Source organism: Carassius auratus, chromosome 9 (assembly GCF_003368295.1).
Source record: "Carassius auratus strain Wakin chromosome 9, ASM336829v1, whole genome shotgun sequence".
NCBI classification, from domain to species: Eukaryota; Metazoa; Chordata; class Actinopteri; order Cypriniformes; family Cyprinidae; genus Carassius; species Carassius auratus.
In genome coordinates, this window is record NC_039251.1 from 11,358,468 (window position 1) to 11,376,965 (window position 18,498).

At 36.4% G+C, this 18,498-nt stretch overlaps 4 protein-coding genes across 4 annotated transcripts; 3 read left to right on the forward strand and 1 right to left on the reverse strand.

Annotated features, from left to right (window-relative positions):
• The first annotated feature begins 543 nt into the window (after nucleotides 1-543).
• Nucleotides 544-2,401, forward strand: LOC113108361 (ASNSD1 upstream open reading frame protein-like). Its single transcript, XM_026271433.1, has 4 exons — nucleotides 544-744; nucleotides 883-936; nucleotides 2,017-2,092; nucleotides 2,198-2,401. The coding sequence occupies exons 1-4, from the start codon at nucleotides 667-669 to the stop codon at nucleotides 2,236-2,238; spliced, it is 249 nt and encodes an 82-aa protein (XP_026127218.1). The 5' UTR covers nucleotides 544-666; the 3' UTR covers nucleotides 2,239-2,401.
• Nucleotides 2,204-4,467, forward strand: asnsd1 (asparagine synthetase domain containing 1). Its single transcript, XM_026271431.1, has 3 exons — nucleotides 2,204-3,651; nucleotides 3,753-3,934; nucleotides 4,025-4,467. The coding sequence occupies exons 1-3, from the start codon at nucleotides 2,251-2,253 to the stop codon at nucleotides 4,269-4,271; spliced, it is 1,830 nt and encodes a 609-aa protein (XP_026127216.1). The 5' UTR covers nucleotides 2,204-2,250; the 3' UTR covers nucleotides 4,272-4,467.
• LOC113108360 (uncharacterized) lies at nucleotides 4,390-6,020 on the reverse strand. Its single transcript, XM_026271432.1, has 8 exons — nucleotides 5,669-6,020; nucleotides 5,459-5,548; nucleotides 5,310-5,389; nucleotides 5,110-5,225; nucleotides 4,929-5,026; nucleotides 4,758-4,826; nucleotides 4,629-4,687; nucleotides 4,390-4,555 (listed from the first exon to the last, which is right to left on the reverse strand). Exons 1-8 carry the CDS (start codon nucleotides 5,858-5,860, stop codon nucleotides 4,435-4,437), a joined length of 825 nt encoding a protein of 274 aa, XP_026127217.1. The 5' UTR covers nucleotides 5,861-6,020; the 3' UTR covers nucleotides 4,390-4,434.
• A 699-nt stretch (nucleotides 6,021-6,719) lies between these two features.
• Nucleotides 6,720-18,431, forward strand: ankar (ankyrin and armadillo repeat containing). Its single transcript, XM_026271434.1, has 23 exons — nucleotides 6,720-7,481; nucleotides 7,973-8,410; nucleotides 8,509-8,672; nucleotides 9,527-9,642; nucleotides 9,880-10,060; nucleotides 10,145-10,367; nucleotides 10,444-10,482; nucleotides 10,548-10,749; nucleotides 11,405-11,613; nucleotides 11,814-11,918; nucleotides 12,890-13,137; nucleotides 13,229-13,397; nucleotides 13,562-13,803; nucleotides 14,792-14,945; nucleotides 16,185-16,346; nucleotides 16,437-16,543; nucleotides 16,614-16,736; nucleotides 16,858-17,016; nucleotides 17,184-17,301; nucleotides 17,500-17,609; nucleotides 17,733-17,929; nucleotides 18,021-18,067; nucleotides 18,170-18,431. Exons 1-23 carry the CDS (start codon nucleotides 6,917-6,919, stop codon nucleotides 18,343-18,345), a joined length of 4,254 nt encoding a protein of 1,417 aa, XP_026127219.1. The 5' UTR covers nucleotides 6,720-6,916; the 3' UTR covers nucleotides 18,346-18,431.
• The last annotated feature ends 67 nt before the right edge of the window (nucleotides 18,432-18,498 follow it).

Consider the following 18,498-nt stretch of genomic DNA (forward strand, 5'->3'; position numbering starts at 1 on the left):
GAACTGCCAGGTGACTTATTTCTTAGCATATAAGAGGATAATGGTACAAGGGGAATACCAAACTATTGTTTTAAGTGTGAAAATATAACAGAAGTAGCACCAGCATTCAAAAACAATGCACTTGTGATAAGGCTCCTGAAATACTCAGGTATTCACTTTAAGTTTTCATTTAGTGATGAGTGAATTTTTGCTAGAAAAAGAGAGTGTTGCAGAGCCAGCAAAAGCTATGAAAAGAGTGACCCTTTATCTCACAGAGTATGACACAGCCTGCATGGTTGTTGTCACCACTAGAATTACCCACTGTAGCTAAAGCTAAATAAATTAATTTAACCTTTTCCAGGGCCCATATTTACAAAATAGAGACTTCTGGGAATCCATACTCTGGTCTCAATCATTTCGGATTCAAAAAGCATCCAAAATGTTCTGGTGTTGCTAGAGGAGGAGTACAGTGAGGAGTGCCTGGAGTCTCTTATATCTCCTAACCATACATCATTATTGTTGGGGTTAACGATTTTGTAAACACTTACGTGACGTAATTTTCAAGCGTCGCTGTCTGCTCCATAGACGGTCTGCTTTCCCGCGTGCGTCATTCGTGTTCGACGAACGAGCGACTTGTCTTGCATATGGAAATGTTTCCTTAAATCATCGGACGTGTTTCGATATAAAATGTCCTCTAAAAACAGCCAGAGAACTGAACCTGGAGCTCAAGAAGAGCGCGCACCAAAGGAAGAGCTGAACAAGAAGGTTTCCTTTAAAAAATATTTTGTATAGACTGTACAATATCATAATCATAACTTTATGATAAGCGGTCACTATTACAGTACGTTTAGCACATTTATGTTTCCAGTTAATGACTGTAAACACGTACGATTCATTCTACAGATAACAGAGCAAAAGATTGTTGTTGACGAGTTGAGCAATTTGAAGAAAAACAGGGTATGTATGTCGTCTTATTATATTAATAATGAGTCTGTCATATGGTTCAATATACATTTGGAGTAGCAGATGCGATCACTCAATTATAGATGAGAAAAAATAAACTACAGTTTGCACAGCTCCTACAGAACACCATATACTATATAAAATAAAAAAAACAGTAACCTGTAATAATAATATAATCAATAATCTTAGAAATCAGTATTTCCAATTATTTTAAAGTTTCTTCATTTTGAAAGAAAGGGAATATGCTTGTAATATGCTCCATAATACTTGGAGACAGTTTCCCAATTAAATAAATGTAATGAAAGTTGTAACAAAATAAAATGTAACACATTCATAGGAACAGAAAATTATAGAAGCTATTGCTGTTTGCTATCAGGCAGCTATACAGTGTCATGTTTTTCTTAAGAATATTGCATGTAAGAAGAACATGTACAAGATATCAAAGTGTATCTCAAGGTCTTCACATGTCATATTTTATATAAAGACGAAAGAAATTAGTTAAATTTTTGACGAATGGTAAGTGTTTGACGTATTTCCTGTATTTGGTCCAAGTGTTCAAATGAGGATGAAGACCACAAGTGTATCAAACTTTTCATTACCTGATGGTACACACTTTAGGTGTTATAAAAATGCAAATGCTTCCATAGCTTTGTTTTTATTTCAATTTATAAATGTCTGTTCAGTAGTCCCTATAAAACAACACAACCCAATTTTTGGTGTTTCTAATAAAAAAATAATAATAAATTCATGCATTTAGAAGACGCTTTTATCCAAAACGTCTTACAGTGACTACAGGCTAACATTTTTTACCTAACATGTGTTTCCTGGGAATTGAACCCACAACCTTGCACTGCTAACGCAATGCTCTACCACTTGAGCCACAGTAACCACATTATAATTAGGTGACAAAAAGCATTTACAAATGTTTTTAAGACCTGGGATAGTCTTGCACACTTACTTCCTGTCACGCGCACATGCTCTCATATGGCCGAGACCACACATTGGTATTGGGACAAGGCATTTGTAGATTTGCTAGTATATCATGTTTTGGTACTCATAAGCTTATTCTTACAGAGTGTGTACACCCAGCAGCCCAACAGCAATATATTCTTCCTGGCAGACAAAGAAGAGACCCTAAGCGCTTGTAAAAGTAAGATTTATAAATGATGAATATAAATATAAAAAATATAAATCATAAATAATAGTTGTAGCATTAGAGTGCTTTCTAATACAGCCATCGTCTTGTCTCTTATAGAGGATCTGGATAACATGAGAAAAGAACTTCAAGATATATAGTGCCTTGAGATCATGTGTGGGATCTGCTGTGTGGTCAGTTGGACCACACCACATGATCCAGTGGATAAGCATGTCCATGAAAATCTCAAACACAGAGGGCCTAGCTCTAGCTTTGATTGTACAGAAACAATCTCAACCTGCAGTCTCCTGTTCTCTGCACATGTGCTTCACATGAGAGGTTCCCTGACACCCCAGCCTCTTCAAGATGACAATGGAAACATGCTTCTCTGGAATGGAGAGGTATTTGATGGTCTGAGAGTAGATCTGAGAGAAAATGATACCAAAGTTGTTCTCCATCACCTGTCAATGGCTCAGTGCACCTCAGATATAGTAGCTTTACTATCACAGCTCAAAGGACCCTGGGCCTTTATATATTACCAAAAAGAAGAGCACTGTATCTGGTTTGGGAGAGACTTTTTTGGAAGAAGAAGTCTGCTTTGGAAATTTGATCCTGAAAGAACATCTTTCACACTTTCATCAGTTGCTTCCATGCCAGTAGATAATATTCAGTCCCAATGGCAGGAAGTACCACCTAGTGGAGTGTACAGGTTTGACCTAACAGACTCTTCACCTCTAGGGACATTTATATTCGAACTTTATCCATGGGTTTTCCACCGTGACGAAGAGTCAAATGAAAGCCCGGAATTGAAATGCGAAGGTCTACCCAGCTCTGTCTCTGTAAACATAAATAGTTCTGGACTTTACCTGACCTCCCCTATTTGTCCAATGAACACATCCATTTTATCACTTACAACTGAACAAGTACAGAATGTCTCTCAAACCTCTGTTGAAAATCTGAAAGAGTTCCTAACAAACTCTAAAAAGAAAGCAATGGTTAGCGAGCTCATTGACGTTCTGAGTGAAGCTGTCCGTAAGAGAGTACAGTACCTACCTGCTCAAGACGAATTGGCGACCCCCTTGAATCATACGAAAGCTGATATTGCCATTCTTTTCTCTGGGGGAATCGATTCAATGATATTAGCTGCCCTTGCTGATAGGCACATCCCTGCAGATAGACCCATCGACCTTCTCAATGTTGCTTTCAAAATCCAAGAAGGAAAAGTGCCTCCCAAGTCTTTGAAGAAAGGGAAAAATAAGAAGAAAGACTGTGGTGCAGATGATACGCATTTGGATCAGCAGAGCTTTAACTGCTTTGATGTGCCAGACAGAATAACTGGTAGAGCTGGTCTGCAAGAACTAAAAAACCTCAGTCCGAAGCGCCAGTGGAACTTTATCGAAATTAATGTAAATCAAGACGAGCTTAAAGAAATGCGTCAGAAACGCATCTGCCACTTAGTGCACCCTTTGGACACTGTTCTAGATGACAGCCTTGGATGTGCCGTCTGGTTTGCCGCCAGAGGAATTGGAGTCATAAATGAGGGTGTTGAAGAACTTTATACTTCAGAAGCAAAGGTAACTTCCTTTTTTTCTTCCGTTTGCACTTGAATTATGTCTGAATGAAAACTTGATGTTAATGTAAATCCACACTGTATAAATGTTTCCTCTTCTTGCAGGTGGTTTTGACTGGCATTGGGGCAGATGAACAGCTGGCGGGATACTCCAGACACAGGGTGCGTTTTAATAACTCGGGACTAGAAGGACTCATCAAAGAGCTGGCTATGGAACTGGGACGAATATCCTCAAGAAATCTTGGAAGGGATGACCGAATCATTGGGGACCATGGAAAAGAGGCCAGGCAAGAATTACACTTTACAGCTTAAAAATATTTAAGGTTAAAACCAAACATATAGTATTGTACATAATACATGTATTTCTTTTATCTCAGATTCCCATACTTGGATGAAGATGTAGTCAGTTTCCTTAACAGACTACCTGTGTCGGAGAAGGCTGATTTGTCTCTACCTAGAGGAGTTGGAGAAAAGCTATTGCTGAGGTTAGCAGCTGTTGAGTTGGGATTGGGACTCTCTGCTCTCTTGCCTAAGAGAGCCATGCAGTTCGGTTCCAGAATCGCCAAGTTAGAGAACAACCATGAGAAGGCCTCGGATAAGTGCAAAAGGCTTGTCTCTACATAATTTAATATTCTGATAGTTGTCTATTTTGGTTCTGTTCTTTTAAATATGAATATACTCCTTAAATTATTGGCTTTGGGCAATAGGAATGTGTATAATTGGCAATAATTCACAAAAGAAAAAAATTTATGGCCTGTTTTATTCTGAATGTCATTACATGGATGTACTACATTAAATAAATAGAAGGATTTTGAAGTTGGTTCTTGAAGTATTTGTCACATTCTATGTATGATGGAAGATTTCCCACATCAAATCGACCAGATATCCTGAGCACGTACACAGGCCTCCTAAAATAAACAGAGGTATTAATGTCATTGAAAAAAAAAAAATACAGTGCTTTATTATATGCCCAAAATTAACCTTAATATGAGCCATGAAAGAAAGGTCCCTGGTGCATCCCGCTCTTCAATGGGTGTATTCTGCAAGAAGGATTATATTAAAAAAATGTACATGATCGATAACAGCTAAATATATATAGATAAACCGTACCTTCTTCTCATTGAGAAAAATGTCCAAAAGTGGAAGCGAGGTTTGTGAAAACAAGTAAAAGCAAGGACACTGCAAAGCGAGGACAACACATTAAAAATATTGACTCTTAATAATAAGGACAAACAGTACTGAAATATCATCTTGTGTCATACAATACAAAAGAAAACATACTGCATTACGTGAACTTGTTTCACTCAAGAGAGGTTTTTCCTTCATACACTGTACTTTAAGGTCCTCATCCAACTCCAGAATCCCGTATTTAGATGTTTCTGAAAATGCAAATGAAATAATAATTGCTTTAAAATTTAGTGACCATGTGTTTAGCAAAGTCAGGAAATATAGTTCTGCTTACCCTCATCCTTGCATTGGTATGATAGCACCAAGTTGCTCTCTTTGTCTTTATTTTGCACTTCAAAGAACCTCTCTGTGAATTTCCTCAGGCTGAAATCCTCTTTGAATAAAGTATCACTGCAAAATGAAAAAAAGAGAAGCTCTTTCTAATTTTAAAGCAATTTCTAACATTTTCCTTATTTAATCAGATGCTGGTTATACCCTCCGATAACTAGTAAGTGGTCATCCACAGCACACAACTTGACTGTCAACTGAAGACAGGCAACAGCACCATGTCTGTCCTGCAGAGACAATAAAAAGTGAAATATTATATTTCACATCCACAAACCCTTCCATTCCATAATGCTCACCTCGTTTCTTCTTGTACCATCATTTATGATTTGAACATTGGGGAATCCTTGAGCCCACTGCTGGAATGCTTCATGGTAAAGATCATTGGTCTGTTCAACAGATTGTACAATTTATTATTATGTGCATAATAATCATGCAAGTCAAACACTACTGACTGTAAAAGCTCAATATGGTCATATATTAAAAATAAAAATAATATCTGCACTCACAACCACATAGACTGTGTCCACACATCGTGTTTTGGTCAGTGCCTGGACCCAGTGTGAGATAAGTGCACATGGACCAACAGGAAGCAGCGGCTTTGCAATGCCACCTAGATGTTTGAAATTCCCAGTTGTGTCGTTCTCGATATCCCTTTGAAGTCTTGTTCCATAACCTGCAGCTAAAATAACAGCTTTCATTGTCAGCTAAAATAAAAAGAAAGATACAACAGCATGTGGTTTGAAATAAGTTGCTAAAACTGTAAAGTTGTACACTTTCGGAGGCTTAAGCCGAGATCGCTTTCTGGGCAAAGGTAGCTGTTCAGTCTGACCCACGCACGCGCAGTACAAAGCACACATCCGCAAAACCTATTCAGCTCATGAATATTAATTACGTAACGAGACGCTGCAGATAGGGGGCGTTTATCAAGGAGCGCTCTAGTTATGTATGCGCTGTTTTGTATTCGTTGTTTAAACATAACTGATAGGAAGTCGAAATAAATTACGCGAATCGGTTTAATTTATTTTGTTAAAGGATGCTATATAATTTGTTGAGTTTTTTTTTAAATTACTTTTTATTTTATGTATTGAATTTATTGGTGCTTTTCATTCCTAGTAATGTGTAACATAACGTATGTAAATTTGCTTTTTGTTTTTTATTCATGTATATTTTTGTGGAAATTCAATTATACATAATAAATATATGCTATATTTATTTTAATAATTATTTTTTATAAATACAGTAATTATATATAAGAATAATTATGAACTGTGAAAATGCGTTAAATGCAAATGCGTATTTTGTTTTGTTGTTTCTTAATTTTCTCTTATTATGATTTATTATTGTGCTTTTGCTTTTTTGATTACCATAAGTGTAAGAATTTGTTGTAATTTTACTTATACTTTTTATTTGTTTTTAGGGTAATTTAACATTTAGTCCATTGATTGCAGATTTAAAAAAAAATAGCCTTTGACGCATGTACAGTGTATTCCTGTGATCTGGACCGTTAAATAAACTAACAATAATTAAACAACAACAACTGACCTGACCGCGAAAGCGTGCAACAGCGCCATCTATCGGTTAATCAGAAGAATCGCAGAACCGTCACTGTGCGTCACTGGTTGCTAAGAGCAACGCTCTTCAAACTCTCAAATTTATTCAGACAACTCAACTCTTTTGAGGGAAATTTTAATGGTATATTCTTCATTTTACCGCACTCATATCGTCAATATCATCAGAAAACAGATGAAGTTTTGATGGCGATCCCATCCGATCAGAGCAGCGAGAAGGCTGTTCGTGCTGCTTTAACCGCTCAGTCTTTCCTTCAGAAGTATGAGCGCAGAGATCTTCAAGAGCTGCTCAGCCGGACCTCCTGTAACTGGCTGTTCAGTGCTGAGGAACACAGCCTGCCACTGGAGGTACCTGCTGGCATCATCAGACAAATGAGGAACATATTAGAGCCCAACATCATTGTTCTGGCTCCCTTTGACTCCAGTTGGCCCCTGGATTACAGAATGGTCCACCAGATAGTGAGGGAGCTGACTGTGGGAATCTACGGTTTTAACCAGCTTCCCGTCGTCAGTCTGGTACCCAACTATGACCAGAGCTCCACGTGCCAGCTACCACCAGCATATCACGATACAAGAGTCGGTCAGATACTAATTAACATAGACTATACCATGAAGGCTCTCTGGCACGGGAGTTACATTCCTAGAGAGAAACGAGTACGCTTCTCTGAGTTGTGGAGGTCCATCATGGCCGTGGATTCAGATGGTGTTCCTCAAACGAAGAAAGATGTGCTTACAGAGTTCCTCAGTGCAGGTGAGAGACGAAGTCCTTCAATCTAGAACAGACAAAGAATGATGTGAGAATAATAATGGCATTTGTAAAGGTTATTTATAGTAACCTAACATTAAAAAGTTTAGGTTGCTTGAAATAGCAAAAATACCATTTAAAAAAATCTTACCAAAAAATATAATTTTACCAAAAATTTAAAATAAATCTAAAATAAATAAATGATTATATAAATAATAAGAATAATTATATATATATATATATATATATATATATATATATATATATATATATATATATATATATTCAAGAAAAATATATTACGTTTATATATATGAAAGATATTTATATATGATATAATTTCTATGAATTTAAATATATAAATATAAATATTTTCAAAATATATGCTGTATGCATTATATATATATATATATATATATATATATATATATATATATATATATATATATATATATATATAATGAAAATGGAAAGTATACACTGATTTGCATCACCAGGTTTAACAGACATCTCAGAGAATCCATGTTATCGGGACATTTATAAGGAGAACTTGGAGGTAGACCCAACTTATGAACCCAACAGCGCAGAGGAGGAGAATCTCTTCTCACAATATTCAGAAAACCTTCTGATCAAGCTAAGTGCCTGTCTGACCTCTGTCCGCCAGCACCAAAATCTGTTCGTGTTTGAGGCGTCTCATAGCCTATCTGACGTGGTCCGACTCACTGACGACAACATTGATCTGGCCACCTATCAGAGGCTACAGAAAAGGCTATCAGATCAAGTTATTCTAGTGAGAAAGCACCTCGAGAGGAATGCAGAAGTCTCCAGGGACCTCGTCTATCTGAAACTCATCACGTTCCTGGTGCCCCTGCTGATATCCTTGAGGAAGAAGATGTTGATTCCTAATTTTTCTCAGATGCTCCCACCTTTGTCAGGTTTGCATTGTCTTTTGATCACTGCTGTGTCTGATTAATGTGTGGGTGGATTGACATTGGTGAATGAATTTTGCTTTCCTTTGTTTTTGTGCTTAAAGATGACAAGCTGAAAACAGAGCGAGAGGTTCCTCCACATCTCCTCGGACCAGACTTTGCCTGCAAGCACTTTCCACAGAAGCAGAATCAGTATTTTCACCTTCACGGAGGGATTGAATTTGATGTGGGGACTCCTCCTCTTGATGACATCACTGAGGAAATGATGGTGAGATTTGAGTCTTAAGCATTTTTTAAAACCAACTTTCAGTTTTAATACTTTAATACACTCAGAAAATGCAAAGTGTATTTTCTTCTATAATTTACTTAATTAGTTGTTAGTAAAGTATGCAACCATAAATGTAATATAATGTAATATTAATATGTAAATGTAATAATACATGTAATATTAATAATAAATAACAAAAAAAGAAAAAAATGTAATAATAAAACATAATAATAATATAACAACACAATTGTTATTATTATTATTATTATCTTTCCGATAGTAAATTAAATACATGAGCAACAGATGAAAAATGACATAAAAGTAATCCAAATATGCAAAACTAGGGGTATACCATACAAATTCCTTTTTAATAATAAAATTCAAAGCAAAGTAAACAAGTAAACAAATATGGTAAGGAAAATATTGTATGTAAGGAATAATGACCATTTCATTTGAAAAGTATTGGGTGTTGCTATGAACTTTAGGTTATTAAATAGATTATTTATGGTATTAACCCTGTAAAACCTAAAATAATAGTCAAAATAATTTTATTATAATTTTTTTTTTTTTTTATGAAAGGATCTTCAACCTTTAGAAAATGAAAAAAAAAAAACTACATCTTTTGTTGAGTATCCTATTTAATACTTATAGCTTTTATGGCTCATATAGTATTGGAGATAGTAGGAGAATATGGAGCTCATACTTAAGTATGAAAAAAAAAAAATGCAATTTGATGCAGTTGTGTATATGAACAAAAAGTAAGTTGAAATTCTTGTGTAGTAGAACAGGTTTTCCAGCAGTATGATACAGTAAGCTTAATGAGGTTTAATAGATATTCAATTGTTTTTGTGTAGGTAGCTTTCAGTACGCTTCAGACCCAAGCCCCCATTTACCTTTATGAGTTACTTCGTCGGGACTCCACTTATAAAACACAGTTTCCAATTCCACTCAGTGAGATTGAAGGGAAAAGGTCAGCACTGTTTTTATTATATATGCATGCAATTATATACTCAATGAAATAAATGCTGTACACCTGAAATGTTCTGTTTTCTTTTTATATTGAATTACTTTGATTTTTAGATCCTCTGTAGCACTTTGAGATTGTCCAAATGTAAAGTGCATTACAAATAAAATTTATTATTATTATTATTATTATTATTATAAATGTTGCGTTTTATGGCATCTAACATACACTTGTGTTTTGCAGCTACAATGTCATCTGCATTGAGTTAGAGTCGCTTTATCCTCAACACAACATGAATCAGTGGTGGGGGGCTTTAAACACTTCCATCAAAATCCTCAAAGGGAAGAGACTGCCCTTGACAGACATTGAACTACACGAGCAGTTCAAGAAAGCATTTGGTTACACAAAAGCCATAAAGTGCAAGGTAATAACTGACAATCAGTTCATTCTTTGACTCCCTCAATGTACATACTCTGTACTTAAACATGAAAATGTGCTTCTAACTCAGACTGTAGCGTTTGGGCTGAAGGCAGCAGCAGAGAGAGGAATGTGTGCAGCGTTTCAGTCACTGAGTCGCAGGAACCCCACGTCCCATCTGCACGTTCTTGATGAGCAGGGTCTCTCTCTGCTTCACCACGCTGCAGCCAACAACCAATCACACATCATCCTCCAGCTCGCTGCAGCAGGAGTCAACCTCAACCAGACACGGAGCGAGAGATTCACTAACTCAGGTCAATGCAACACAAATGCATTAAAAGCTTACAGACATTTCTATATGTTCTTATGTTATATTTTCTATATTGTCAGGAAAATCAGTTGTTGGAGGACCATTCCTCGAGGGAGCAGGTAAGGGTTATTAAAGCTGTCATATCCAAAAAAAAGTGGGGTTTTAACATTTATTCCTCTTTTAGGGCTCACTCCAATGCACCTCGCTGCACAATGTGGCTCCCTTGAATCCCTAAACTGTCTTCTAGCACTGCGGGCGGACTACAAACTTGTGGACAAGAGGGGTTGGATGGCTATTCATTTTGCAGCTTTTTACGGCCAAGTGGCATGTATTAAAGCACTATGTAGGAAAGACCCTGCTTTATTGGAGATGAAGACCACTGCTGAGTACGTGACATATTTTAGCAATACATTTACTGTAAAGATAGACTTTTTTGTATATATTTTATTGTATACAAATTTAAAAGTTGATGATTTTTTAATGGGGTTAAAAGAAGTCTCAACAAGGCTGCATTTATTTGATCAACAATTCAGTACAAACAGTAATTTTGTGAAATATTATTACAATTCAAAATAACTGTTTTTCTATTTTAGTAGCCTATATTTTAAAGTGTAAATAATTCCCTTCGTGGCAAAGCTGAATTTTCAGCAGCCATTAGTTCAGTCTTCAGTGTCACATGATCCTTCAAAAATCATTCTAATATACTGATTTGCTAGTCTAGAAACATTTCTTATTACTATTATCAATGTTGTGAACAGTGATACATTCCTTACTGCATTTTTTGATGTATAGAAAGTTCAAAAGAACCGCATTTATTTGAAATAGAAATCTTTTGAAGCGTTATAAAAGTCTTTACGGCCACTTATGATAAATTTAATGCATCCTTGCTGAATGAAAGTATTCATTTATTTTAAAAGAATAAATCTTTCTGATCACAAACATCGAACTGAATGCATTTATTCAATAGGGTTTCATCATTAAAATAAGTAACACATGTTTTTCAAAGATGCAAGATGATGTTTTTTTGTTTCTGTTTTTCAGGTATGGCAGTTCACCGCTGTTATTGTCAGCGACCTCAGGTTCAGTGGAAGCTCTGGACGTCCTGTTGTCCACTGGGGCAAACTGGAGAGAGGAAGACAGCAAGGGCAATAACACTGTCCACCTGGCGGCACTTTACTTTCACACAGATGTCCTTAGACATCTCATTCAGCTGAACTTGGATGGGCTTCCTGTGTGGAAGATTCTTGTCGGTATGATATTGTAGATTTAAAATGTGTATTACAAATTGTAAGCAGTCAAAAACTTTTATTGTATGTAGAAATGTTTATATTATCAGAAATCATTAAGCTTCTCATTTAGAATTTTACATTTAATTTAAAACACATTTTTTTATTACTGTATTCTACATTTTATAATTTGTGCTTTAATGATGTCCATCTTTTTTCTGCAGAAATGATCCAGAGCCAGGACGACAGACGGCTGGAGATGGCCCTCAGGTGCCTTGAGGCTCTTTGTGTAAACACTGAGTCCTCCTGTGAGGATATAATGAAAGCAGGTCATAGATACATGAAGTCTTGATAAACAGGCTAATTTCATTCATCTCATTTTACATAAGTTCTGCTATTTAAAAAGCTAAACTTTAGAACAATGGTTCTCAATTGGTAGGTCCTGGCCCAAAATTGGTCACATGACTGTTCTGACAGTGAGAAAATTACAATGTAAATAATTTTGAATACAATTTTAATGGAATATATCTCATATTCAGCAACCTACTACAATATTTTGAGCATTTTCTATACTTTTGTACTGTAAACAATATTTGTAAGGTTTTTGCAGGTCTTAAAAAGGTTTTAAAAAGTCTTAATTCACCCTTACACAAATCAAGGCCTTAAAAAACTCTTAAATCAGAACATAAAGTCTTTCCCTTTGAATGAAGTAGATTTCTGGATATGTATTCTAGTTTTAATAATAAACAATTATTTTTGATTAATTTAATAGAAAACATAACTTTTTAAGTCATTTTGCTTTTCAAGTAAGTGTATTTTAATTTATGAATCTTTAAACATTTGCACTGGAAAACTAGAAAAATACTGAAGAAAAATATCACTTTTTTGTGATCAGAATGTATAATACAAGTTATTACCATATCTTAGTAGCTGAGAACAGAAATATTCCAGCTTTTTTTTCTAAAATGTATTAAAAAAAAAACACATTGGAAATTGATCGGAAGTTGTATTTTTAACATTTAGAGTGTTGCTAATACAATTCATTTTGTGCTCCATAGACATTTACATTTAGAGAACATATTGATATATTGTATTGCCTTCGATTTATTCCTTAATATTTATTTTCATGGTTTTAAAAATGTTCCTTCATAAAACCTAAAGAAACTGTATTGTGTTAGATCACCACTTAATAATAAAAAAAAAGGGTTCTGAGGTAAAATCATTTGAGAACCATGCTAGAAGATACTGTTAGCAGATTGCATTATGTTTCTGCCTAATAATAATAATCAGTGCACTGCAGGAGGTGTTCCAGTGCTGGTGGGCCTCCTTTGTGCAGATAGACTGGTGGAGCAGTGTATGGCTGCAGCTGTGCTGTGTCATATGTCAGAGAATAGGAAAGTCTGTGAAGATCTGGTGCACCATGGTGCCGTACCAGTGCTGATTAAGCTCCTCAGTGGCCACCAGCCGGAGCTGCACTCTCGCTGTGCTGTTATACTGGCCGATCTGGCAGGACACAGTGAACAGCACCAAAACCTCATTGCTCAGTTGGTGAGTCAAGAAATTTTTACACTGTTTATACACATTTAAAAATCTGAGAACATCTGTTTTAAACAAATGCCCCCAATTTTTTTTTGTCTAGGGTGGGGTGGCCTCGGTAGTCAAGCTTCTGACCTCTGACTTCCAAGATGTGCTACTAAATGCTGTCAGATGCACCCGTACACTGTGCGTCAAAAGCCCATGCAACCAAACCGCTGTTGCACATGCTGGAGGAGTTCCACATCTTGTAGAATTCCTGTCTGTGGACTCTGGTACTGTTTACTTCCTGGAAAATATGCAGTAGTGACAGACAACAAGTCTCTGTTTTGTGGAACGTCTGAACAGATCGTAGATCAGTTCTGTAATTTTTTAAAAACAAAACTTTATCCTTTACTCAGTTGCATTTAGATTAAATAGCTGTGTTTTTGTCTGACAGAAGTACTACAGGAAGAGGCCTGCTTGGCTCTTGCAGAGCTGGCTCGGGGTCACCAGGAGAACCAGGAGCTCATATGTGAGGCAGGGGCGGTCAGTGCCCTGGTGCAAGCCCTGCGAGAGAGGAAGATTCCTGTTAAGGTCAAGGCAGCCACAGCGCTTGAATCTATAGCCAGTCAAAATCCTGTCATCCAGCAGTGCTTCCTCAGGCAGTCGGCTGCCAAGGATCTTTTACAACTTTTAAAGGTAATATAACAGCAGTTTTAGTATTTAAATATCTTGCCTCTGGGTAATTAAGCCATTTGTTCTTCATTTTTCAAGAACATACAGTGTTAGTAATGCAGGGATGACTTAGAATAAAGTTTTTTTTTGGTCACACTGTGTACTGTTGGATTTTTGGAATGGTGTTCTGGAGAGGTGCCATCAAAATTTTTACCCATCAAAAATATAATTTACATCCATTAGTGCATAAACTATTATGTCACAGTATGAAATTATGAGGAATGGCTTTAATGGTTTAGTTGCTCAGGAGGAGGAACATTAATTGGATTTTAAATTTTAGTTTTATATTGTTTTATTATTTTATGTGTTGCAATACTTTGGATGTAAGCAGAGCACTTTATACATAAATGTAGCATTATTGTGTAACAGTAAAATGAATATGGATGTGGTGGATATGGATGCAGCTACTACTGACCATACATCAAATAATTCTAGCATGTTTTTAAACATTAATTTACAAAATGATGCTATAATTACTAGCATTAAAATGAAAACAAAAAAAATTACAATTTAAGCTACAAGCCAATTCTATTAGATTGTCATACAGATATTACACTAAAGTTTAGTTGAATTAAAATATTTATAGGATTGTTCTTATTAGTAAACATCAGAAAATTGCCTAAAATCTCAAATATCTTTCAATAATTTAGTTATTAAAATGCTGATAATTTATGATTTAAGTAATTCATTTGGATAATATTATAAATAAATAAAAAACTTTGATCCATTTTTTAACAAAAAGACCCTTTCGTCCAAATATTGTTTTTTAAGTTTAGTAATTTAGTAAATTTTATTCATTCTTTAGTAATCTGGCTCTTTTTTTTTGTCTAGCTTTCATATCAAATCAAGTGTAGCATCAGTTCTGGCAGGTCAAGTTGGTCAAGGTCGCATCAGCAGATTCAAATCAACCCTTGGCACAGTTAACTCTTTCTGAACTTTGCTCTGTGTTCAGGTGTTCCAGCTGGATGTGCGGGAACAGGGTGCAACAGCTCTATGGACCCTGGCAGGACAAACTCTAAAGCAACAGAAGCTCATGGCACAGCAGATGGGTTACCCGGTCATCCTTGACCTCCTTCTGTCCTCTTCAGACAAAATGCAATACGTGGGTAAGGCCAGATACAAATTGATCTCATTATACACCGTCCCAAAAGAGATCACCCAGTTCCATCCAACCAATCAGTCACCCATGAATGTAAGTAACACTCGCTGCAAAGCTGTCATCCAGACAGAAGAAGCACCAAATGCAATAAAAACAGCTTCCCATTGACTACGTGTTGACAGACACTGGATAAACTAAGCAGATTGACTACCTGGACAGGTCCGGTCCAGCGGGTAAGCGGCCAGCACTTCCTGTCTTGAGACAGCACGGATCTGTTAGACTCATAAGACAGGAAGGCATGCACAGTGGAATGTCATTCCCCCTGTGGGTTTCTCCGTAAACATTGCTTACAAGAGTTGCTGTGTCTCTTGTATTGCTATTAGTGTTAAACTATGAGCCGAATGCAGGCTGTGATTTCAAAACGATGCTATATTCCAAGAGTACTTCCTCTTCATTCAGGTGTCTGGATCGTGTCTCCCATAGTTCGTCTGTTAAAACATTTTGTCAGACAGATGTTCCCTAACAACATTTTTTCAGACAGAACTGTCCGCACCTTCATAACTATGGAAGCCTGTCTCTGCCATGGAATAACAAAATAGTAGTAAAAAATATAAATCTAAATAAATAGTTAATTGCAACTTTTTTTCTTGCCATTGTGAGTTTATATCTCACAATTCTGACTTTTTTCTTAGAATTGCGAGTTAATATTTTGCAGTTGCAACTTATACAATTTAATTGCAAGTTTACATCGCACATTTCTGACTTTTTTCTTCAGAGTCGTAAATCTCGCATCTCAGAATTGTGACTTATTTTTCTTAGAATTCAAATTTTTACGTATTGCAATTCTGTTTTTCTGTGTAGTCACGGAATAAAAATAAAAGTTTACGTGTCACGATTCTAACTTTATTTTCCTTCAAATTATGTGTTTATATCTCACAATTTTGTATTCATTTTCTAGTAATTCTGTTTTTTTTTTTTCTCAGTTTTACAAGTTTACATCTCGCAGTTCCTTTAAAATAAATACATACAACTTTTTATTTCACAGTTCAAGTTCTAAACACAATTGTGGGTTAACACCTCACAGTTTTTGAGTTTATACTTTTCTCCAAATTGTGAGAAAAAAATTAGAATCACCATTTTTTTATGCCCTGGAACAAACAAGCTTTCATTCATATTGTTACAAATTTTCAACAAATTATTCAACTCGCCAGACAAAGTTACATGCACGTATCTTGTCATTTAACAGGGTGCCGAGCGGCAATAGCGCTTAGCAGAGATAGTCGAACCCATCAGGATGGCTTTTGCAGGGAGTATGGGGTGCCGCCTTTGGTGCGTTTGCTTCGAGGGTCTCGAGCAACACTGAAGACCCTGCTCAGTGTCATCAAAGCTCTGGGTTGTTTGTGCATTGGTAGTATCTCACACTTTTTCTTCCATTTCTATGATTTAGATGGCTTTGTGTTACAGTGCAAATGATAAACTTGTTATTTGGTTGTTCCAGGAGTGGCGCTCATTACTAATAAAAAGAGTCAAAAGATTATTTACAGAGAAAAGGCCATTCCGACATTATTAGAGCTTTTAAAAACCCATGAATCTCTGGAGGTGAAGGTAAGCAGTCATTTCAAAAATGAAATGAGATTAAAATAAGAAACTACTTAGTATTTCTAAATCACATTAGGTGCAAGTGACTAAGACTCTCGCCTGCATGCTGCTGGGGAACCAAAAACTCCAGAGGGAATTCTGGGAACAAGAGGACTTCTCTTACGATATCATTCTAGAGCTCATGGGGGCTGAAAACAAAGTAATTAAACATTTTTTCCACTTCAATCTTGGTTTGCAATATTTCACGGTGCTCATTTGATGCCACTGATATTCTAAATGTGTTTGTTTAAATGAATTTTTTAGCAAGTCTTCTCTTTCAGACCATTTGTCTGGATGCTGGACATGCATTGTCCCTGTTTGCTTACAACAACAAAGCCCAAGAGAAGGCCATTCGACAAACAGGAAGAATTCTAATGAACACATACGAGACATTTTTGAGTTCTGACAATGAGACAGAAAGAGCAAAAGCTGCATTTCAGGTAGTCAGAAGATTCAGAGCATTTTTCTGAGACCGCAATCAAAAAGGATCTCAGACATTTAACCATTTGCCATTGCGGAAAATGAACAGCTGTTATGATATTTTAATGAACAGCTGTAAAGGGCTGGAAAAACGTTTAATTTCACTGACTCCTCATTTGTTTGACAGATAGTTGTGTTAGCCAGAGTAATTAGTGGATCAGATGAAGTCACTCTGACTGCAAGGGGAATCACCGTTCTTGTTGAATTACTGCAGTCTGACCAATCCACCACTGTGGTCATTACAGGTAAGTTTAAATCGAAATGATATCTCACAATATTACTGTTTCAATGTATTTGTCAAATAAATGCATCACTCTGTGAGCAAGAAAGACTTCTTTCAAAACCATTACCAAATCTTACAGACCCCAAACCTTTGAATGGTAATATCTATATATAAAAAAAGAGAAAATAATCTCACTGTAACATTTCTTGCCTTACTCCAGCACAACTACTTGCTAGCCTGGTTCACACAAGAGCGGGTATTACTAATGCGATCGTGACCATGGGTGCTGTAGAGCATCTTTCTGCTCATCTGGACTCGGAGGATGAAGAGGTTGATCGTGTCTAATAAGCTAATTCATTGTTTCCCAGTCAACACAAATGAGTGCTCAAAACAGTATATACTGTACAGTATCTATGATGATTGTTGAAACTATTATTCCTTCCTACATTTTAGGTTCGAACGGCTTGTGCAAGTGCTCTGGGTTACCTGACCTCCAATCGATATGCTCATCGACAGCTTCTGGTCAAATGTAGAAAATCCCCTCACATATATGACCTCCTAATGGAGAATTTAGCGAAAGATGCCAGAATATCGCAATTCTTTACAGCAGAGTTCGAAAGACAGAGAAGAATAGGGTTTCCGTCTCTCAGGTGCTTTAAATTTTGTCAGGACGTAGTTGAATATGAGGCCTTGGATAATTCACAAGCATCATTTGTTTTCTTTCTGTTTTCTACATTGCAGTTTGGAGATAAATGGCGGCCCACCTGTGCCTCATCGTGATCATAAAGGTATTTCAATTGACTTTTGACAGAGTGTTATAGTGATGCTGGCTAAAGCAAGGAGGAATATCTCTCACATACAGCTGTTTTTGCTATATCATTTCTTACCAGGACTGGCAAAGAGAGTGAACGATAGGTGTAGTCGGTCAGCAAACGCTGACAGAGAAACACCAGCTCCTTTGCCACACTATATAAGACAGAGGGCCAGAACCGCCAACCCTAGAGTCAGAACGGGACAGACATCCTGCAACAGTGCCCCAAAACAGAGGTTGAATGAGAATACATGAAAGGTCATGATCTCCGGCACTGCAATTGAAAAGAAATAACAACATAAACTTTGAAATAAAGCATTTGCAAAACATAAACATTTACATTTCTTATTACATACATTACTTACAAGCTATCTGTTACATCACAAAAAATATGACGGAAATTTGAAA